General features: G+C 37.9%; 1 protein-coding gene across 1 annotated transcript in view; it reads left to right on the forward strand.

The window, feature by feature from the left end:
• tenm4 (teneurin transmembrane protein 4) overlaps window positions 1–24,423 on the forward strand; it is a 157,522-nt gene that overhangs the window by 23,201 nt on the left and 109,898 nt on the right. The window contains exons 2-3 of the mRNA XM_038694058.1: window positions 14,666–14,952; window positions 15,700–15,972. Coding sequence (XP_038549986.1) covers window positions 14,730–14,952; window positions 15,700–15,972 — 496 coding nt within the window. The 5' untranslated portion in view covers window positions 14,666–14,729. The remainder of the gene's footprint in view (window positions 1–14,665; window positions 14,953–15,699; window positions 15,973–24,423) is intronic.

Here is a 24,423-nt window from a genome sequence, read left to right on the forward strand (position 1 = left end):
GTGAACACCATTTTTATCCTATTTTCTTGTGTTGAAGGTCAAAGTGCAAATGACCCAGCAAAAACGACATAACAAAGTTATAAGATTATTGAACTTAATTAAGTTGGCAGAGACGGTCTCAAATGACTGTTAGATGTTTCGTTGTGGTCACTGTTAGTGGTGAAACAGTCATGAAAAAAAAAATTGTCTGAAAGTGTCTCTGTGTCCTTAAAATACAGTACATGTTTGCATGCAGTACCGAAAGCACTTTCAATTCAAACATCCAGCCTTTGAAACATACAATTTCCTCTCTAAGCCTAACACCTCTCTATTATACACCAAACTAGGGGGAGATAATTTTGCTGCATCTCATTTTGTTTTCCTACATTGTTTTGGTCTTGACATACCTTGATTTTGGTTACCTGTTAAGTTGGCAATCTTGAAAATTAGTTTAATATTTAGTATCAATGCATTTTTGAAAACAGATGTTGGGGTGCTGATTCATAATTAATTGGCTTTGGAGCATAACAGGCTCTAGTCTTGTGTGAAAACAGTTATTCATACGAATACATAACGTAGGTAAGTTTTTCTAAAGGTGTTTTGCCACGCTGCTTCCTTTATCCTTCTCATGCTTTTTAATTTAACACTGCCAGGAGTAAGTTTGTTCCAAAGGTAATTGTTTTTTGTAAATATAATTAATAAAATGTTTGTGTTTAATTGTATTTACTTTTTTACTCCAATTTAGGGCCACATGCTTCTGCAGCCTATGCCTGCATGCTTTCATAAAAAGGAAAGGGCGAAAAGGTTTATGCTCTAAATGTAAATTAAAGTCAATATCAAATTTTTAAGGAAACAACAGTGATAGCAGAAAGAATAAGCCTGTACTTGGACAAGACCCAAAACTAATGTTGCTTGAATTCTCAGCTTGGCCTTAGATGTACTTTTATTTTAACATAACACTGAAAACACGCCACACAAATCTTATTCTTTTAAAGACGTTTTCAAAGATGAATCATTGATCTGTGTGTTCCTTAATTTCTGAGGAATTAGCAGCGAAAGATATTGACGTGTACTATATATTGGACATTTAGATGACAGAATGAGAGTGTTACATTCAGTTTAATGTGAGGCAGCACAGAGAAGAAAGAGGAGCATAAACTCCGGGATTCTCTCCTGCTGTCAAGGAGAGGTGAAACACCCTCCAATGAGGATTTAAAGGAAACCCCTGCTTGTTTCCAAACTTGTTAAACACAGAGTTGGTGTTAACATGCTTTGTTCCAGCACTACTGCACAACCCCCACCTTCACACACACACACACACACACCCCTCCTCCACTACCATATCCAAACACTCCCATTTTTGAAGTTGAGTAAACCTGCAGAGTAGCAGCGGAGGGAGCTTGGCCCTGATTTCAGTGCAGTGGAGGAGCCGGGGGGGCCCAAGGGACACTCAGGTTACAAGCATCGAATCCTGCAGTATTAGCAGGGCACAGTGAAATAACAGCCTGCCATCTGGAACCTATGCTAACGCCATCCTAGCCTTGCAGCGTTCAATCACACTGACCTCAATTAAGTGTTATTTGTTCAGTATTTTTATTCACTTCTTCCTTTGCCTCCAGATCTCTCTGTCTCATGTAATAATGTATGCCCTAACTCAGTACTTCAGATCCAGAGGAATGGCTAGAGTTTAGGTTTTCTTACCAGGTCGTCTACTCTATATGAGCTCTCCCATTAAACTTTAAGCAAGTCCACCTCATAAGAGGTTTCAGGAGAGAGCACCCTAAGTGCATGGGGATAAAGCACGTCTTTGTGCTGGTGAGATGCTGTGTGGTATGCCGGGTTAAGAGTGGGTGTATTTTGGTGAGGCTTCATGCTCATGATTCAATGTGGTCTTTCTTGACCCCACTTAAATGGGAGACAATGAGCGCACGTGAGCAGGTCTTCTCTTTTTTGAACCTTGATGCTCAACATTTTCTCCATTTGTAAAGGAGCATTTTACTATGCTATTCATTGTCAGTGTGCTATGAGAAAGTTTTTAGAGAATACGGTTAAAGAAATATTGGTAGATGTAGCCTAGACCTAATTCATATAAACATCAACTTTCTTTTCCTTCATTGACAATTTGTGAAGCGCTCATAATCTTTTTAATCCCTAAGGTTATTTACTTTTCCAAAGCACAGTTTTGTTTACTTGTGACGTAAATTAAAAGAATCATATAAGATTTGACTTTGGACTTAAGTTTAAAGGTTTTCTTACTGATAGAATGTAAAATATATTTTTAAATAAAGCATTTATAATTTTTATGGAAGATTGTTGGATCATTTTATTTTATATTTAGCTGGTACTGGACTGTTTTCTACATTCATTTGACTTGTTATTTGAATCAGACCAGACAGTATTGTGGATTTGACTAGGGTGGTGATGGTGCAATGGACAAGACTATGCTTTTGGTGTGAGAGACCCTGGTTCAAGTCCCCACTGTGACGCATCCACCATTGTGTCCATGAGCAAGACCCTTAGCAACCCCTTGTTGCTCCAGAGGCGTGCGACCTCTGACATGTATAGCAATTGTAAGTTGCCTTGGATAAAAGCGTCAGCTAAATGAATAAATGTAAACTCAGTATCTGTGTTTTGAAACATGACTTGTGACTCAAGCTAAGTTAGTCACTGGCCTGATATGAATTTAAAACGTTGTTGTCCTGGGGATTCAAATTTTGAATTGGTCTCTGTGGCTACATTAAGCCTGCAGTTATTACACTTTAAAAAAGTCAATTTTAATTGCAGTTCCATCCCACTTAACTCCTCACATATTGGATGTGGTCTTGCATCGCAGTCTTCTTTCAGCAATGGTTGGATTCCTTAGAAGCTAGGCCGAGGTTTGCAGCATTTTAAGAGATGTGCCCACAGAAATGCTTCCGTCCAGCAGATTTCATTTTTTGATAATGTGGATGCGATTGGGAGCATGATCTCTTAATCGGGGTCTATTATTGTGACATTTCAGTGTTTTGAGATATTTAAGAAGCTGTAGCTCTGTTAGAACTTTGTTAAAAAGATGTCATGGCTTGTCATATATTCTGAAACATTGAAACATTTCAAAGTTGAAAGTTGAAAAGTAATAGTAATTTAATAAAAGGTAAAAACAGAAAAACAGGCAACACTGTGGGGAGAAACTGACATGTCTTGAATTTCTGTTTGAATTTAGTACACATTTTCCCATCCTGGTTTCATCACGCCTTCTCTATTTTTTTTTTACCTAACTGATGAGTCTACAGTAGTTTGTATTTTAAATTTCATGGGAGGTTGACAGGCTGGACAAAGGAAAAGCGGAGAGTAGGCTAGATAAGTAGGACTAACTGCATGTTACTTAAATTGTAACTTTTTAAAAGAAATACAATGAATAAAAATACTATAGAAAGTTTTTAGTAATGATACAATGTCGTACATTTGATCTGATTATGCATAACTTTTTAGTAAGGTTTTATCATTCAGATTTCATAGTTTTATGCTATTCAGGTTTTGTGCTTTCTTAGTTTTACAAATTTCATTGTGGCTCTAGAGATCTAGTTTCTTCTTGATGCAAACAAAATATGCTAAAAGTGGAAAAATTGGAAAGATGACGCTTTGAGAGAAGAGAAGAGATTAGTAGTCTTGTTCATACCAGTTGAAGCATATATGAGAAAATATGTTTAAAACTGATACAGTTGCATGTGCTATACAGTTTTGATTTCAAGTGTATTTCGTTTTTGCAAAGAATGAGTGTTAATTTTAACTGAATCCATCACCTGTGCAACAATCAAAACATGTCAGCTAGAGCCACAAGAAATGAGAGACTCTATGAGCTTCTCTCTTATCTGTATTTACCTTTTGTGATGATGAGCAAGCACTGGTCAAAAATTGCCTGGTGCTGTGTGCCTCGCTGTCAGCATGTCACAGTGCTGGTTGGGTGCCAGAGATGCCAAGGAGATACAGGCTGCTTGTCTACTAAATATCCCCTGCTATCAGTGACAGGCATCAACAGGAGAGTATACTTTTAATGGCCGTAGAGACAGGTCTCAGAGGAATTCCCAAACAGGTGACACAAGAGCGCTGCGAGATGCTTCTGAGCGTGCTGTCATTTCACAATGCTTTCTGTTTGTCCAGATTTTCTGTCTGAAGTATGGGGCATCATTACTACTCCAACATAGATGATGTGTTAAAAATGTGTAAGTCAGTGAGCACAAAACCTCCAGAGATCAACATTTTCTTACACTAAATGTTGTAGCACTTTTTTTTGCCAATAATGCACATTTTATCTTTAAATAAAATTTTATCTTTAAAAAGTAGTCTGCATGAGTCCTGCATTTTTTGTACTTTTACTAAACTTAATATCAAATGGAAGAGCAAATGTCTCTCAGCCTACGTTGTATACCAAACAAGAATTTCAGCTCTGAAAGCAGTTTACCCCTGTATCCATTTGGATAATAGATCCATTAAGCAGCATGGCGTGAGTGGTGTGCGGCTGCTGTGTGGAGCGCAGGATGACGTGTTAATTCTGGGTAATTTATTACCCTGGGTGTCGCTGGGCAAGGAGCTCCTGACAGATCCTGTCTCACTGGGATCGTCCTCAGCCAGGCTTCCATGAGCATCGCCTGCTTAGCAGTGACTCCAGCATGCAGTGCTCCCATCCGCTGATGTAAGTATGATGTAAAACCCTTGGTGTGGGAAAACAACAGTGATGATGCACATAGTGTGGCATTATATCAGACTGGCAGGCTTTGAAGGTAGGAGGCTAAAAGCACACCTGTGGAGAGGGACAGGGTAATCAAATTTCCACCCAGTGTTATGGGCACTTGCTGGCTCTCTCATATGGTTTTTATTTATGGAAGTATCCTTTTCTGTCTAGGGCCAGGCCCTGATTAGATCATGGATGCTGATTGTGGCCTAGAGCTGTGGTGATCAATCCTAATTTACTTGGAGAATTAAATTTATATATAGGAGGATGCAGTGCCCTGCCCTGACAGATGAAAGGGCATTTCCCTCTTATGCATCAACAATGAAGATGATGGAAAAAAAGACACAAAACACATCTTTCATTCTGTTTTATTTTGGGTTTTCATAACACTTAACATGAAATAAATTTCACAGACATTTGTACATAAGGGTTTTCACAAGCCTCAGCACTATCTAATGTTCAGCCATTGGGATCAGAGAGTGCAGACCTCTCGGGCGTTAGAGGCCGAGGAAGGGGATTGTGCATGTCAACACAGCACTGCCAAGTTACCCGTCAGCCATTCCATGTCATAATCAGTTAGGGGCAAGTCAGCACACCGACTCTCAGTGCCTCAGGAAAATCCTCTCAGGATTTTTGACTGCACTGTAGCACTGAAAGGATGGCAAAATTAATTTAATTCTTTATGCTCTATGAAAGGGCATCTATTTTTTAAATTGTGATGTTGTGATGCTCTGTTTTCAGCTCTAGAAAATAAACACTGTGTGTTTACAGTAGGCCACTGCAGCTGCCACGCCTTTTAGCCATAGCATCTTTACAACCAGTGCTGTCATCCAGTCGATGATGAAGCTACAGAGTGATTAGCCCCACCCAAAGGCTGCTGAGATGGGAGATGTGGGAGGTATGTGGTTGTCAAAGCAGGGCTTGCGGAGATGACTCAGTTAGGCACTTAGAGTAAGATCATTACCATGCAGGAACCCTCTGTCTGGCTTTGCTGTGCGTGCTGATTTTTTACTGTTGATATTGAACAGCCGCTGGTTTATTGTCTTGCTGCTTGTTGTGCATTGTATTATCATCACATGGTTCTCATGTTCATATCTTCTCAAGCCTGCCATGTTAACTGCTTCATTTTGCAAAGCCCAGCTAAGATCCATATTATTGCTGTGCTGAGGAAACCTAATAATTCCAGTTTATGTGATTGATTGTTGCTTTTTCTTGAAACGAATACAAGGCCATTCACTTCTTTGTGCATACTGTTTATAAATCATTGAACTATACTGTGTTGCCAAACCAGTACTATAATTTTCAGTGCACGGCAGAAATTAAATTTCATTGTAAGCTCAACAGGCCCTGAGATGGACTGGCGACCTGTCCAGGGTGTACCCCGCCTTTCGCCCAATGTAAGCTGGGATTGGCTCCAGCCCCCCACGACCCTGTACGCAGGATAAGCGGTTGACAATGGATGGATGGATGGATGTAAGCTCAACAGCTATGCATGTGATGTGATATTTTACACAGAATTGCCAGATATCTCAAGAAAATCCATCAAGAAAAGAAAAGTTTAAAGGAAAAGACTAGTTCTCTCATGAGGCTCCTGCTGATGACAGTGGTGATTGGAAGACCTTACTAAGTCTGTGATCTTTGCAGTGCACTTCCTTACGCTGAGACTACACAAGTTATGTATCATGAGGAAATCTCTGGACCCCCATTGTGACTGGATTGTAATTGGTATCCAGCAGTACAACAGTACTTTCTCACAGTCTCTTTGACGGGAGTTCCTCCACTCAGGGCTGCTCCTTAAGAGCAATGCTGTGGCCATTTATTGGCCATGTCTTCTACACACACGGGGAAAGAAGCAGAGTAGGTAGCAGCTTAGCTTGAGGGGGGGATCCATTGAAGTCTGTGACTGTGGTCGCACTTTGAAATATTAGGTGATCTGATTACAAGTGGACAACTCTAAATAAAGGTGGGCCTGCACCTATAGTGCTTTAAGGACATATTGATATTCAATAGGCCTGTGTTTGAGCCACTTTTGGAGATATTTAGGGATGCATGTGACCATGTGCTGTATGTTGTGTACTGTGAATACAGACTTCATTTGTAGTCAGTTCTTTCTGGCCTACAGAAATTAAAGTGATTTACATAACCATTTGCATATTGGACCGGGAAGTGAAATCCAAACACAAGTGGTCACTTGAGACACATTTGAGACAAATTCTGATGCCATGAGTCAACTGAAATCTGGCTCGACTCAGTCTGCATTTACTGTACTGTGTGTTTGATCTGGTGAATCTTTTTAATTTTGTCATCTACTTCTTTGCTCTTTATTGCATATTATGTATGGCATTTATTATTTATGCAAGGACATTTATTGTATGGCATTTATTATTTATGCAAGGACATTTATTGACAACCATCTCTATTTGGATTAGTCCATGATTAATTTCTGGCGTTGTTTACTAAATGTTAAGTAAATCCATTTAATAAATTACTGACATTTTACACGTACATCTCTGTGATACACTACTAAACAAAATTAGTGCCATCTGATTTCTGATTTCTAATTAAGGTGTAATAATCAGTGACTCATTTTGTAAATATGAGATTTTCCAAGAAGCTGCAGACATTTCATTTTACTATTTAATACAATGCCAATAGCATGGGAGTCACTCGCTTTAATTTCTGGATCTGTAGTACTCTTAGGAGTCTTTTAAATTACCTAGGTAGCTTACTCCCAGGGTTGAATGGAAAACCAATAAAGTGCTGGGGAAAAAACAATAAGCTTTCACCTCATTTTGCATCCTCTGTTAAGTGGCGACATCAAAACCAGGTCTGTATAGTAAAACCAGTTATTTCATAATGAGACTAATACCAGTGACATTTGATAAAGCTGGGGGTATATTAAGCACTAAAAAGGTAAATTACTTTTTTTGAGATGCTAAGCCTAATGGCAGTTAGAGTATTACATTAAAATACAATGTGTGCAACCATAATCCGGTAATCAAAATTTGTGCTACCATGAAGATTTGTGATCATGTGCAAAAATATAATTATAATTAAAAGGTAAACTAAATTAAGATTAGGATATGGTGGTGTGGGTTTGGATTCATTCAGAAACGTAGAGCGATAAGTTTCACTTACAGTAGCAGTAATTAGCAAAACAGTGAAGCTGTAAAAAGCTTTAATAACAATGACATTTATGTACTTATTTACTTATGTATGAAAAAACAAACAAAAAAACACGTCATCAGAACTACAACTATATATAAAAATAATAAACAGAAATTACATGATCTTTAAATCTGGAACTTAGAGGCCATTTTGATTAAACTCAAATCCGGGGTTTGAGCTTCATTACCTAATAATTTATTAAGCCTGCTCTCTGTGGTACTGCACCAAGTAGCAAGTAGATCGAACACACGACTCCCTACACCTCATTGGCGAAGGTCTGGGTTCTGAGTGCATTTTCTAGTTTTCTAATTAGTTAAATTAGATTTTAAAATGTTGTTTACAATCTACAGTAGATATTTTCTTTCTTTTTTTTGCCATGGGATCGTTTCAGTATTCAGATATTTAGGCAGCTATTGTATCAAAGTCACAATTTTGGTATCGTGACTAGAAGTCGTTGATCGTCTCTAGAGGTCTGTCAGTAATTCAGATTAATGGGAACATGACCTCTGGGAAGCTGTTTATGTTCATTTTTAACCACCTCCATTGTATTAGGGTTAGTGGCAGAAATCTCAAAGGTAGATATCTCAAAACCTGGCATATGAAACAGATGCAATTTACATGCAGTGAGAAAATGTGTTTTTGCAATTCCGGTGAACCAACCCCTTAAGGCTTTGGAACAGCACGTAAAATATTTGTGTTCAGAACATCATTTATTTCCAGCATTTCTGTCCCTTAGACCTTCCTCGGGCTACAGCTGTAAAACCTCAAACATTTGTAACAGTAAGTTTGACAGTAGCAAGTTTACAGTTAGTTGATTATTGCTTAGCTGGTATTAGATTTGGTTTTACTGCAGGCTAAACTATAAATCAAACTCAGGTCTACCCTTTGCAGGATAATGAGCATTAATCGTAGACTAATGAGAGACAGGTCACCACAAGGGTGACCTGAGCACTCACAGGCTGTGCTTGGGAACAGAAGCACTTCAGCCTTGTAGAGAGGTCCTCTTTTAAACCTTCACGAACTTCACATTTATTCATTGTCTCAGTTGTTTTTCAGGACTACATATTATTTATTTCCATTAATTCAGTGTAGGATATGTAACTCCGGATCATTCCTCACACGCTAGCCTTCATCTACCAAAACAGCAAAATACAAATATATTTCGTTGTGGTTTAGCAGCATCAGATTGACGTAGCAGTGCTAACATTTTGCTGCATTTGGCCAAGGTCAGGGGCATACATCATTGCAGAAAGTGAATAAATAGACCCCTTCTCTCTGTTATTTACCAGGCTGGTTTAAAGGTATTATTCCATTGCCTGCTCACTCTGTCAGGATTAAACCTTGAATTGCTTAGAGTGATTAGTAGCAGGGAGTGTGCTGCAGCAGCAGTGTCAGGCTACTTTTGTTTAAGTAAAGGCTTTTACTCATTCTGTTTTATTTGCTGGTGGGGCTCGCTTTTGATCCCGGAAGAAGGCGGCTGCTGAACCCCCCCCACCCCCACACACACACACACAGCGCTACAGAATTCAGATCTGTTTGGCGGGCCACTCAGCCCCCCACCCCATCTACCCAAGTCTTTTTTCCTCTATTGAAAATACACCTTTCTGTTGACCGAGAAGGCTTTTCTATAGAGCCCAGGCATGTGAAAGATTTCTAGAAAAGAAGTAAGTGGTGCCTGTATGGAGCTTTCCTTGTGCTCAATGGATTTTGTAGACAATGTTCTTGATATCTGCCCAAATTTCCTCTCTGTGGCACTACAGGCTGCTTTTGTGTGTAGATGTTTGTCTGCAGTGTTGTGAGCTAACTGCCCCTAATCCTTTGACTACGTGACCGGGTTAGATAATAAAAAAAATGAAAGAACTAAAGCAAAAATATATTTTAAAAAGTTTTGTGTGTGTACAATAATTGGTAGAGATACACATGATTACATGATGGTTTTGCATAAATAATACATTGTGATTTGTGCTGGATTTGTTGAACAGTGTTAACATTTATACTTATAAAGCTGGGGGAAGGCAGTGAGAGAGACATCTAGAAGTATCCAAGTGAAAAAACCCACCCCTCCCTTCAGGCCTCCCTCCAAAGCCACTCTCCCAAAACACATTTTCATTAGCAATGAGTGCGCGGGCAATAGTGCTCGTAGGTAGGCAGACAGGCAGGTAGGCCAGGCCGTTCTTATTACAGTCCTGTGACATCCACATATACTGGATGTTTTTCATTTTTGTGTCAGAGCATTTGATTTATTGATTGCTCTCGGGATGTAAAGAGAATTTAAACAAATATAACAAAAATGCTTCTAAAGAAAATTGCCTACTCCAGCTTTAACAGTGATGGTATACCAAAATGTTAGCTTGGTCTCCTTGAACTGAAAAGCTCTACAAAAAACAAAACATTTAATTTATGCACTCACTGCATAACAGCAGTCATTTGTCTGAAAATGTCATCACTAATCAGTTGCACATTATGTCTCAATCTTAGCAATAGTAATTAGTAATATTAAATAATTAAGTGATTTCACAGACAAGTAATCTGTGATCATTTTAGATTTTACTCAAAGGGATTTGCCAAACATTGTGTTGCCTAAGAATGTTAGTTAACATTTAGTCTTGGATTCTGCATGGAAACCCTATGGCATGTAAAGAGCTGCAAACAGTTAATTATCATGGAAAATGGGGTTTTGTGCAGAGAGAAGGGTAGATTTATACGCAGCAACACTGAATAGCAATTCTCAGCGCACTGCTAATTGTTTGATGGATAGTACAGAGCCATTTGCACTTACATTGTACCCCAAATGCCTCCTACGTATTTAGATCGCACATTTAACCAACTCCTGACACTGGAGCAGTGGTCACAATGGTCTGCCCGGCAAAACCTCAACAAGTGTTTTAATAAGGGCTTCTGTAACCTGCTGTTCACGCTGTGGATGGGTTGTTTTATGGGTTGGTTTAACAGATTATGAACAGTGTAAGAGGCCATTGTAGTGGACCTCCTCTGAAGTAACATTTTTGCCTACTCACATGCTTACAGCTTTAGGGTTGTGTTCTTTAGCTTTACTTGGTTTTGGGAAGTTAAGTGCTGATGATATGCTGAACACAATCAGAAAAAAAACTCAACAAAACTTAACATCAACCCCAGTTTTTGGCGGGGATACGCATGCATAGACTTTCTATTAACAAGCGCAAATCATCATCATCATTCTATTATTAATCACAGAAAGCATTAATAATAGAACAAAATTTTCTTTCATTGTAAATTCAATAAATTTTGATTTTGAACTATTAGAATGTCACCTTGACCTCTGCTCATAATGGGTGTTTTTAACTACTTTTTAACATATTGTTTAAAAAAAATAATTGGTATTAATTCTTTGTTTCAGTACTCCAAAATACTACATTTTTGGTTTAGCTCATTGACTGCATGTTTATGTGCAGTGCCACTGGTGAACTGGTGGTATGCAAGAAGATCTATAGTGATAAAGAAGGTTACATTTTTAACACAAAATTGTCATGAAAGTAAAAGCTAGAGAAATAATGGCCTGAGTTGAAAATAACTTGAACCCTTTAACGTGAGGACGTAGCTGGCTAGCCTGTGTGTTGAAAGATGTTATGCAAATGATATATGTGTGGTTGATGGCTGAGGTGGTTACTTTCCATCTGCCACTGGCAGCACTTTAAGTTTTTCACTGTAACGGCATAAGCTCTGCCTTCTGTCCAGTATATTAAACTGGTTTTAATCTCTGATCACAGAGGGTGAGATCATAACCGCAGTATGAAAAATTAACTTTCAATACCAGATAGACTGAATCCCTATGCTACTGTTCATATGATGTTTGTAGCAATATGACATGTACTTGTTTGTGGTATTCTGTACTGTACATCAACTTACTTTAAGTCTCAATTGAAACCGATTTTGACGTATTTTTTCTTGAGCAGCTCAAATGGTCATGAGCTCATTTGTGATGACCTATTCAGAACATTTATTGGCTGATCATGATTTGTTCTTAGTTAATGGATGCACCATAGAAACCTTGAAGTGGAGATCAGATGATAACCTGCTATTCTCAGATGACAATTGTTCACACCTTCACACATAAGCTGTTTTTCCAAGGTTGTTCAGCTCTTTAGGGAAATAATTTTTTGTTGATCACGTTCATAATGCTTGAGTCTGCAGTCACCTCCACATACACAGTTTAACACGCAACAGGGATAATTATGCAACATCACTGTATTTGATTACTTCATCTGACACAATTCAATTTTCATCACTCCCTGTGACACTTTCACTGCAGAACCACATTATTACTCTGCTTGCAGCTGCTATACATTTGCTTTACACCCACAGACAAACCTGACTCTGTAGACAATACAAATGCAAAATGTAGAGTGTGCAATTGTTTAAAGGAAAAACAGACCATCCATCATTTCTTTTGTCTATCCAGAGAGACCTCAATTGATTTTGGATCATTGCATAGATATGCAGTTAGCTTCTTTTTGGCACTTCTCAAGCTCTGCTGATCAGGCTTTAAAGGAACTTTGTCTTTGAAATAAAAGCAGTGATGGTTATCTTTGTTGCAGAGATTTCAATCCATGGCAGTACTTTTTCACTGGTCTTTGTAAATAACTTTTCCAACTGAGTATTTTGTGAATGTACCCTCATTAACCTTCTCCTTCTACTTTCAGTCTCTTGAGTCCTGATAATAACACTTTAAAAATACTCCTCTTATCACTTCTTACTTCTGTTTCTTATTAAGAGTTGAGACATCTTGGTTAAATAAAGTCTTCTGTTTATTATCTTCACGTACCAGTACATTAAAATAATACAACTGTGGCAATGTCTTTGTTTTGGCTCCTTCTCCCAGGATTTAGGCCTAGATAGATGAACAAGAACAACAGCTTTGCTCTCTGGCGCTGAAACACAATCATAATGCCAGATGTAGCCTTTTTATGAAGAACAGCGCTGTTTAGTTTTACAGTACGCTTTGTGTGAAAATTCTGACAGCTGCACTCAAGGTGGATACGTTTCTAGGTCCTACATTTGCATCCCATATCATCTAGCATTGTGTTTGGTCTGTTGCGTCTTTGAGAAACTCATCTGGGTTTCCCATGGCCTCAAAGGTACATCTCATTGCATGCCAGCCTATTAATAATGATGAAGAAGGGCTGTGCAGAAGAGAGATGGCCAAAGCACTGAGCCCAGCTCTTTGGAAACAGAAACAATGCACTTTAGAAAGCTGCTTGTTGTCCGCTCTCTCAAATTTGCATAGCATCAAGGATCTTGAGCAAAAAGGTAAAAATTAGGAACCCATACAAGCTGCATCTGAAATCTTGGAAGCAGCTGAAGTGCTCTTGCGGCTGCAGAATGGGAGCATTTACCCCCCCCGTATGGCAGAGGTCTTGGTATTGAGGCCCCAAGTCATTAATCACTAGGATCTTTTCAGCTGTCAATACATACAAAACAAAACCCCCAAACCCAACAATCATGTCTTCATAAAAAGCTTCTTTTTTTTAAAGTAGGGGCAAATATAGTTCACTTGGGATTATTGTTTACTGTTCTGTCCGACAAAAATTTCATACAGTATTCATAAAGAGCTTATCTTGTGGAAAATCCTTGTCTGAACAACACAGACATATTGTCAGTAAAAAGAGCTGTGTTCTCTTATCCAGTGACTTGCATCCCATTTATCTTCATAGTAAAATACATGTTTAAGTGTGGGAGCTAGTAGGATAGGAGTAGAATCGTGGAACATGAATTATAAGGTGTTCAGCTCTTGATACATAATTATGGATATATCATCATGCATGCATTTGGAAGAAGCAGGGAAACGTATGATATTGCTGCAATATCTTGGTCACTAATTGCCTATATTCAGTAATTGAGCTTCAAAGTAAACAGTGATGAAGCCTTTAATCAAGTTTATATCCACATTGACATTTGTTAATCCAGCTCAATATCTTTAAACATGTGGTCACTTGGAATGAGCTGTTTGCAAGGCATCATCAATTAAATACTGTAATACAGTATTACACATCAATTATATGATGTTACACTAAAACAACAGTGTTAATTTGTATTTGGTTTTTTGTCTGTCTCCTTTTTAAAACCAAAAACATGTATGTTTGAATATACAGTATATACGCATGTTTCTTTATTTTTCTTAAATATTGTATCCTTCAAGCCCAGAAAATATCTCTATTGATCTTATACACCGTGTGCTATTTGACAGTTGTGGTTTTATGTTTCAGATTTTAATCTTCTCTGCTGGTTCAGGGTAGTCCTAGATTTGTTTGGCTCCTCAGTTTTCTGCTTGTGATGATTTGTAACTTATAAACAACACAATTCATGGAAGGACACCTGCCACTTTTACAGGTGCTGGAGGCACAGCATTTGTATACGGCACATAAAATAGAATATTTGTGGGAGACTTGCACCGTAAACTTTATAGATGCAAGATTTGTTGTACCATATTTTATTAAATCTAATCCTGGTGGTTCTTCATGCTCTCCCTGTGTGTGCTGAGCCAGGCATACACTGCTGTTTGGAAACATGCATTTGCATTTTATTAATTTCCACAGTTGTTTGGTTAAGTTTGTGTGTATGTGTGTGTGTGTGTATGGAGAGCATCAGTAATTTCTACTTGATGATGTTTATATTATCTAATATTAAACCTCTTAAAATAATAGTTTATCATGGTTGCGAATGATTATATGTTTATATGATGCATTATGAAAGGATTACATTTAAAAATCAACACTTCTGTCAAGCCATCGTTCCATACAAATATTTTTTGTTTGTATTTTTCTTCTACAGAATTACTCAAACTAAACTGGCATTGTAACCCACATTTGATGTTGAAAATAGTGTGGAGGCAGCCATGGAAGTGAAGGAACGTAGACCCTACCGCTCACTCACTGCCCGGCAGGACACAGAGCGCCGTTACACAAGCTCGTCAGCAGACAGTGAGGATGGCAAACCAAACCCCAAATCCTACAGCTCCAGTGAAACACTCAAGGCCTTCGACCATGACTCAAGGATGGCCTATGGGAGCCGTGTCAAGGAAATGGTTCATCACGAAGTGGACGAGTTCAGCCGGCAAGGTTAGCCTTAGCCAATAGAAGCGATTGTCATTGATATCTGTATGGTTAATCTATAAGTATATTTGCAGTGCACAATGACATGAAAACAACGGTTTGTAGGTTTAAGGGCACGTTACTACCTGGTCTCAATATATGCATCATTGCTTTTTAATGAGAAGTCTCTTGACAATTCACATTCAGTCACTGTAGAGGTCAGCCCACGTTGTTTGACTATTAACAGAGGTGGCCAGGGATTGAACTTACTGTGCCAATATTAAAAACTGCATGGAAGACATGCATACCTTTTGCCTGCTTATTCAAATGTATTATTGATCATCAAAGTTCAAAGTGGCACTGTTGATATAGCTTTAAATCCAACTGAAGCATAGATCTGCAATTTACCAAAAAATTGAAATGTTTAATCCTAATTACAAACACCATGTCCTTGTGCACTGAAGGAAAGTAAGAACAATATTGTGCATATTTGCTTTACTGAGATGACACTGAGATGAATGTGGTGAAAATAATAAACTGAAAGATCCTAAAGATACTATAACCACATAACAATCTTGTACAGAGGGGATGTACTTGCATCTTCATGTAACGCTGCAACTATTGGTTGTGAAACTTTTAAATTATTACTACACCTCTCAAGGCCAGGATATTGCTGTCATCTTTTTCTGCATTGAATACAGTTTATTATGTTAAGTGAGTTAAGTTTGTGGCAGTTTTAATTACCGGAGCTTTGTATCTATTGGCTTGCTGTAGGGGCAGACTTTTCCCTTCGAAACCTTGGCTTTGGAGATGCCCTTCCATCCCACGTAGCCACATACAGGACTGACATGGGTCTGCCTCACCGCGACTTCTCAGTCAGCGTGGGCTCAGATGCAGACACAGAGACAGACGGCATCATGTCGCCGGAGCATGCGGTCAGATTATGGGGCCGCAGCAACACCAAGTCAGGCCGCAGCTCATGCCTCTCCAGCAGGGCAAACTCCAATCTTACTCTCACTGACACTGAACACGAGAACACAGAAAACGGTACGGTACTTTTCTCTTTTACTTTTTTCTCAGTCCTTATCAGGAAAGCTGATTTTACAATGTGTCTTTTTCCATGTGGATTTGATTTTGATTTCGGAATAGATTTGTGTTAATTTTTCAAAGAATGTTCCTGTACATTCATGCAGTATGACATGCTATATCTTTGAGACAGCACCAAACACAAGCTGGACTGTTCTGCATACTACAGACTAAATGGTGATTATGTTGGTTTGGATTTGTTTAGTTTTTGACAGTGCACAACTGGAATCCATACAACCACAAGATTAGTTGTATCTTTTCTGTCTTTGTAAGTGTCTGTTTGACCAACATATTTAGGATTTGACCTCTTGAAGAAAAGACAATTATCAGTAATACAGTACAGCCAGAAGTGTGGCATAACATTACCTCTGCTATTCATCATTCTTTTTGTTTCAATGTGTAAATCACTATGTATGTGTGAAACTGGCAGGTTCCTTTGTGAAATCAGTGCCAGGAAGTGGGAAGCCATATGTATTGAATTCATCTGTCTGTGGCTTGGTTTCCCCCAAGGGCCAGATGAGCCTGTGTGCTTGCTAAGAAGGTCACTTGAGCTCAGGGAATATGTAACTATGAGCCATGTCAAGTGGTGGAAAATGCCAGAAGATAAAAGCAATTCTGCTGAAGATACTTTTATTCAAACTGTAGAATAGTGTTCTATACAGTCATGATATTACAGGATTTTGTTTAGAAGCAGAAATACCTTTTGGATACTCAGCTCGGTCCCCGCAGGGCTGATTTGTCAATAAACTTTGTTACAATGTTGGTAATTGCTTGTATAATGTATACCCTGAAAGAAAAAGCTCTTGGAGTAAATTCAGTGCCGTGTGGAGGAAGTTCCTGACAGACAGGGCTCCTTTAACCACATACCTCTTTTGTGTTTGTTTGCCTGAGTCTTTTGTATTTTTTTTTTTTTTACATAGACTTGCTATGTAGTAAAAAGTTCTGTTTCACATTATGCAAAGTTAAACACAAACCTAAATCATGCATATTAACTGGCAGATTTATGATACTGTCCTCAGGATACTTCAGAGATAGAGGAAGTCATCAAGGGCCTAGCAGCAAAATTCTAATTGCCCTGGCACAGCCTTGCAGAGAACCTTGTGAATAGTTTTGCATTTCAGAGTGTGTCACATTATGTATTAGCTTCTTATTATAACTGACAGAAATGACTCTTGGAAGTGGAATCCATTTGCCCGAATGACTCAGCGAGAGAACGTGGTATCCCTCTGGTTGATCATCTGAGATGCCAAGGGACTTGAATTTGGCTGTATGGTACATAATTAAAGAGAATCTCCTTGGATGGATGTTGAGGGGTTGGTATGCTGGAATGTATTCATAGCACCCGTAGCTGCAGCATCATACTACATCTGTGAGACCCAATCGAGATTCTAAGTACCCTTTTATTCAACTCACCCAAGCAGAAAGAGCACTTGTATTCAGCATTTAATTCAGTAATGCCTGATAACGTACAATTTATATATGGCAAGTTAATTAAAATCCATCGAGCAGGCCTGCTTGTGTGTGCTTTAATCTCTGTAAATCAACAAACCATTTACTCTGCTTTAATGTATTCAAGCCGCTGGGCAGTTCTCCCCCTCTTCACATGTGACTTACTTGACCCTGGTTTTAATGCATGCAAAGAAGCGATAGCAATTTTGGAACAATTTTTTTGATGCTCAAGTGATTCCAAGACATCCCATAAACACTGTGAATTAAACCCCTTAATTATGTGCTATACTAAGATTCATTTCAGTTGTGATGTGATCATAAAATGATGTGCTACATTAATGTTTTTTCTGACCTACTACATGATGGGTAGACCAGTGACAATTGAAAGTGTATCACTATGGACGGATTGCTTTCAATCACTAGCATTTTTTGAGAATTGGATGAGTAATTATGTTCAGCATCGATTGTTAATGCGTGTATATTTGTGTGTTGTGTCTGGCTTCATGCATGTCCTGTGCACGTGTATGGGTTGGGTGACGTTTAAAATGCATGTACAGGTATGTGTGTCTCTCTCATCAAACATGCCTCTGGTCCCTAGGGACCCCCTTGAGGACACTTCAACTGCTGAGTCATTGCACATTCTACACTGGCTGAACAGCAAGGAGGCCTGCCCAACCTGCTGGGTTTGGGAGAGGGCTGCTGTTCTTGGGTTTTACCCCATTATATCTTATCCAGATGTGTGCTCTAATCCCAACTTTGCCTTACTGTCATGGCTAGACTTACATTCTACTTTCAGTCTCTTGAGTCCTGAAAATTACGTTTCTGTAACCATGACAACAGGCATTGGAGATAACCACAAAAGCCTGCTGAGGGACTGTTATTTATGTGTTCCATAACCTGCAGAGAGAAATAATGCGGCTAAGGCCTACACAGTTCCTGTTCATAGAAAAAATGCCTGTGTGACTGACGCTGGTATTTTTCTATGGACAAAATGTAATTAGTTCCAGTGAGCGATTAGTTGTGTACTGATTTGGTTTTCCTTTACTCCATTCTTCTGGGAGATCTGGTCTATATTGATCAAGGAGATATACAGTATATAAATATAGCCAAGCTTTGATCTTAGTCTAGTGTGATTTAGCAATGCAGTTTCTCCCTCTGCATTGTAGTATTATTCAGAGCAAAACTGTTTTATTTAAAGATTATTTTTCAAGTATGAACATGTCTTATGCCAATGGATGGCAGAGAATCATAAAGTATAGGACTCATCTGTGTAATATTTTGTTTTTGGAGTTAAATTATTTTTTATTATTACTCATTACTCAAATCCTGGTAGCTGTAGGCATTGCTTCGGGGCAAAGCCTCTAGGAACTTCACAGAAATCTTCTTGTGAAAGTCTCTCCACAACCTTCCAGCTGCATTTTGATTTTTCACAATCTACTAGTGGAGGTTTCTGTTGAGATCTCCCTGACCTGAATCACTAAATCAACTCTGATTTTTGTCAAATTAATTAGAATTTCATTAGAACACAGCCTTGACTGATACTAATATTTTTTATTATAGTAGTAGTAGTGACATTATTTTGCAGTGCTTTTAATACAGAAAGTGGCACAACATCAGCAGCCCTGATGACAGAAGTTATCTTTTTAACATCACAACAGAAGTCTATGTCCACAGAACAGCAAACAGTGGCAAGTATTATCCAATGGACCCAGATCCATCTGTGCTTTAAAAGTACTCAATCAAATCTTAACCCTGATTCAGAAATTCTCACAGGTGTGCAATAATTGGTGCAATGTATTCTTGTTTTTAGTGCCAGTTGAATCTCTGGCAGTAGCAGAAGAGTGGGTTTATGGTAACATAAAGGGACTTGCATTAGTTAAAGTAGATTGGAAATAATGGACATACAAAACGACAATGTCCAGTTTTTATTTTGAGGAGAGGACCAATGTGATGGTGGAAATTCTGCTAAATTGATGAAACATGTTTGTAGAAAATATAATGGTGTGATTATTATCAAAATGTCAGTACTGTTTTTTTTATAAACATTAAGAATATTCCTTATAACTCCAAGTAAGCATGGGAACAACACACTTTTGAGGCTCTCCCACTGACTAATGATTGGAAATAGTTGGTAAAAAAAACAGACTTGAAGATGAATGATGGTCGGGTTTCTTAATTCAGTTCTGTGTTTTGTTCTGCATGATTAAATACAAGTCATCAATCAACATTTTTACCTTCAAAGCACATAGTGGCTAATGTGCTGATGTGATCACGCTTTTAGCTGGGGTAAGAGCAATATTTATTGATGTTCAGTTGTCAAATGAAATGTGGCCAGTCTTTTCATGTGGATTTACCATGCACAGCCTATTTCCTGCATTTTCATACAGATATGTTTACAGACAAGATTTATTTTCTGCCTTTATAGCTGCTGATAACCTCTAATTTTCATATTGAGATATAAGGTGCCTTACTATTATTCAGGTTGTATTATGGTAATGAAGCTGTTCTGGTTTGCACATAATTACACAAATCCCTAAATTACTAATAATCAATATGAATATCTACTTGTACCAAAAACACTACAACTTCTGCACTTCCTTCTTTTTCTTCTTTTTCATCTTCTTCTAATCTATGTTACAACACCTGCTACTAATACCACAGAAACCTATATTATCATCTTATATCGATCTATGCAACAGCTTTAATAGTTATTTTGTATAGTATAGTAAGTTTTCTTATATAGATGTATGTAACATTTTGAATAGGGTTTATTAAAGTCTAATTTTTTTTTTATAGAATAGTGTAATGGTGTTGTAACTGAGCGTCCTGGGATCACCTAACTGGATAACTTAATAAGGACACAATAAACGGGATAATGGGACGATTTGGAAATTTTGTTGTCCCGGCTCCCTTACAGTCAAGATGAGGACGATAACAAAAACAGGGATTTATTTATCTTGAATCATGCCTAACTTTAGTGGATCGTAACATATCGGGTATGAAATTAACCTGCAGATGCTCCGGTTCAAGATGAGACCAAAAATGTGGCCTAGGTAAGCATTATTTATAGCCTAGCCAATAGCCTAGCAATCAGTATTGCTTTTCTTACTAACTTATAAAACAGACTACGAAAAAAAACTTCTCACAGTAAGTGCAAACTCTACAGTGACAATGACTTATTTCCTTGCTACTCATAACAGATACTTGTTGGAGGGTTAAAGACTGAAGAAACTTTGAACTGTTGAAAGATTGAGGTTAAGAGCTCCAGGGCGTTGCTCAGTTGCTGAATCTTTGAACATAGCATGAATGTCTATGAGGGGCAGGTGTTTCTCATAGAAACATGTCACAGCCCCAAAAGGTTGAGGGGCTTTGAAAAACAAATCTCGCGCAGATTTGAACTTGAGTGGGGAGTACATCAGCCTGTCCCCTCACCATGTTGATAGTGATTGAAAGAACATTTGTTCAGTTTTATTCACTCCTGTCATTCTTGGCCCAAGCCACATTCCCCTTGCATAGAAATGCACCTACTGAGCTTGACGGTGATTGTTCACTGTATTTATCATAGGGAATTCAATTCTTTTAATGGTCTAATTTTGGTTTAATTTTCTTCTGTTAAATACAGTGTTGTATTTTTCAAATAGACCCAGGCAAAGTAAAAATCAGAGTTTGCAAAAGTCACAGAAACATTAATGTAGCAATGTCTAACTGAATACTGTTTTGTACTACCATAGTCCAATATAGCTAACAAAATAACAAAATGTTTTCAAGTTGGGATTTCTTTGATCATTATTCACTCGACTACAGATGAATTAAAATAAGGATTCATGTTATAAATTATACCCTCTACATAATGATAGTTTTCAACAAGTAACCACAGAATAAGCAACATCTTTACACTTTGAGACGAAACCTCTGCATCTTAATCTTGTACTGCATAGACAATGCATACTGAAATGCCAGTGGTGATTACCACACCCTCCTGAGGTGAATAAGCAAATTTCTGACACTCCACATTTAAGACTGTTGGGTGAAGCGAAATCAGACTTCCAATAGACAAGATGTTTTCTGTATTACAGGGCTGAATTCATTAGGGCATGTTTTACAGCAGTGTGGTCGGCCCACAGAGATGGGGTTACCTATTGTGACCTTGGTGAAGAAGTAGCATATTTGCACACACTCTAACACCAACACACACACGCGCGGACACACACACACACACACACACACACACACACACACACACGACAAGGCACATGTGCATAGAAAATAAGGATATAGACAATTTTTACATAAATACTTGGACATGAAAGCGAGACCAATATTGTTTTCAGGTCTTCCTGTTTTTTGTGTGAAATGAAAGTGACAACAAAAATTCCAAATCCTTGCAAAACAGCAAGCATGTTATTGCTCTGTTCATTTAAATTATGTATATAATATGGTCAGTAAAGCCTTTCTTGTTTAAATATTTATTGTTCTTATACAGTAGTGTTTATTGGTTAACATAAAACTATTTTATGTGATTGTCTTATTTTAGTAAATGAAATAATCATTTATCATTTATAATAGAATGGCATGAAAATGATTGTGCATTCCAGGAGACTGTAACCGTCTGCATACTGAAAGTGAATCATTTAATTACATAATTTGAGAGTGACGGTGTACTTTCAATGTTTTAACAGACTATATGGAATGATTCTCTTTTCCAGTTGTACCACTGCCCTGCAGGGTTTTACTACTAATCACAGTCCTGGCTTGCAGTTGTCTGTGTGCTGCAGATTATTTGGAAGATTAGTCATATGTCAGTACTTAACGTACCATAAACCTTAATCTGCTTGTGTATTACTGTACATGTTGCAGGTAGCAAAATTGACAAGCAACACGAAAAGCTGAAATTGAGAATTGATATAAAATACTCATGTCTATATGTAACAACAGATATTATGCACAAATGAATTTCATTACCTGTTAATAGTAAAAAAGCTTCAACTAGTTTTTCATAAATGTGGGTTTAAAATGTGGGTTTAATTTTTAAATTGTATTTTTTGTCACAACATATTTTATTCAATTTACTGTCTTCCTTTCTGTAAAAAATACATCTTATATCCAAGACATTAATTCAAATAACTCGCAAGCTTGTTCAAAGAATCAAGATCAAGGAAAGAGCTATTTATACAGACACTAATTGCCTCACTTTGACAGACACCTTTTGTATTTGCTAAGTTGTAATGACAAATATGTACAGAAAATTGTGTTTTAAAGAATCACAGAAATGATTATACCATTTATACATTAAGGATTGGTAATTATATCAGTGTTCCTGTAAAGACAAATATAATTGCTTTTGTAAAACACTGGTATTTTGATGCCTTTTGTCATCTTGTGATCACAGAAAATGTGATCATTTGCTGTACGGGTCTGTGTTTTCTGTTAAATTGGGATCTGTAATTTCCCTGCATCTACATCGAGCACAACATGGATGCTTGTTCTGAAACAGTGACAGGCGTCGTCGCCTCAGAATATCAGGCAAAATGATGCTTCAAAGAAATCACTAGTGGTTTCCTAGCTCACAGCAGTGGTTATTTCCACCCCCAGTATTTCTTGTGAAGTTATTTATTTGTTTACTTTTTTGGCAGAGTCTCTGCTCAGATCATGGATTAGTAGAGATATTCTCTGGCTCATTTGCAGGCTAATTTGCTGGGTTTTAGAGGCCCGTGCGGACAGTTTTGGTCTGTTATCTGTGGAGTTCCATACCCGCTTCCTGCTAGTGCCTCTGACAGTATAAACCAACAGCACATCAGGGCCCATCTTACCACCAAGGCTCAGGGGCCTCACTACAGCTCAAAGAACGACATGGAGCAGGATGAGCCCTCCTCGAGGGAGGATCATCCGAACCCAGTTTCACAACTTCTGTCTGTCTCTTAGCAGTATCCATTTAACATAAAGTCAATTATCTATGCTCATGTTATATTACTGTCCTTGCCTAAAATGGGATACACATAGTGAGGCACTTGTTTAATGTTCTGGATCTGTATCAGCTCATGTAAATACAATGTAAGTTTTTTTGTTGTTGTTGTTGTTATATAATTGGCAACATTTAATTTTACAGACTTTCGACAATATAATCAAAATGTTCACAAACCTAAAAAAACTTTGTTATGACCACTTATATTTATATTAATAAGTAGGTAAACATATTTTTCATTAAAAAGGAAAAAGACCACTGGTATCAGATCAGTACTCAAGTTAATTTGCAGTCCTGTTCATGAAAAGTTTTGTTGTAATTCTTTCCTGATACTGCATTCCAGAAAGTAGTGTTTTATGTTTTAAGTCTTTGCTACAAAACCTTCAGACTTGCTTGATTTACAAAAAAAATCATCAGTAAACACCAGGGGCCTCACTTATAAACCTTGCGTACAGACAAAAGAAGGCAGACACTCCTACTAAGCAAACTTTTGGATCTATAAAAAACACACTTTATGGGAGAATGTTTTTAACCCATTGTTACTTGTAAAAACACAAGGTTTGGGAAAATATAGCACTATTTATTAAGCAGATATTTCAGTAAACAGCTTATCGCGCATAAAATAAGTTATTTCTTTCAACTCTTTGACTGCATCTACATGGCCACTGAAGTGTTGAGATGCAGGAGGCGCTGTGGAGACGCCGGACAGGACTCTCATTTATTTGTGTGAATAATGTTTAAATACAACTTAAATGCATGAATTGGTTTACTCTTTTTTTCAAACGAGACAATGACAACAAGGGTCATCTGGTGGGGCTTGCATGTCCGTGTCCCCCCTCTTTCTCTTCTTCTCATTCCTGCAAGTAGCTCATCCCTTTCTTTATCTTGCTTGTGTACACATTATCTTCATATGTATTACATTCATGTGCAGAATATTTCAAACAGAAAAAATACACACAGGTTTCTAGCATCAAAGCACCTTTGAGTATGAAAAAACACAG

This window comes from Micropterus salmoides, unplaced genomic scaffold, assembly GCF_014851395.1.
Source record: "Micropterus salmoides isolate LMB-PRFRI ecotype aquatic unplaced genomic scaffold, ASM1485139v1 Ms_hic_scaffold_3, whole genome shotgun sequence".
Taxonomy (NCBI): domain Eukaryota; kingdom Metazoa; phylum Chordata; class Actinopteri; order Centrarchiformes; family Centrarchidae; genus Micropterus; species Micropterus salmoides.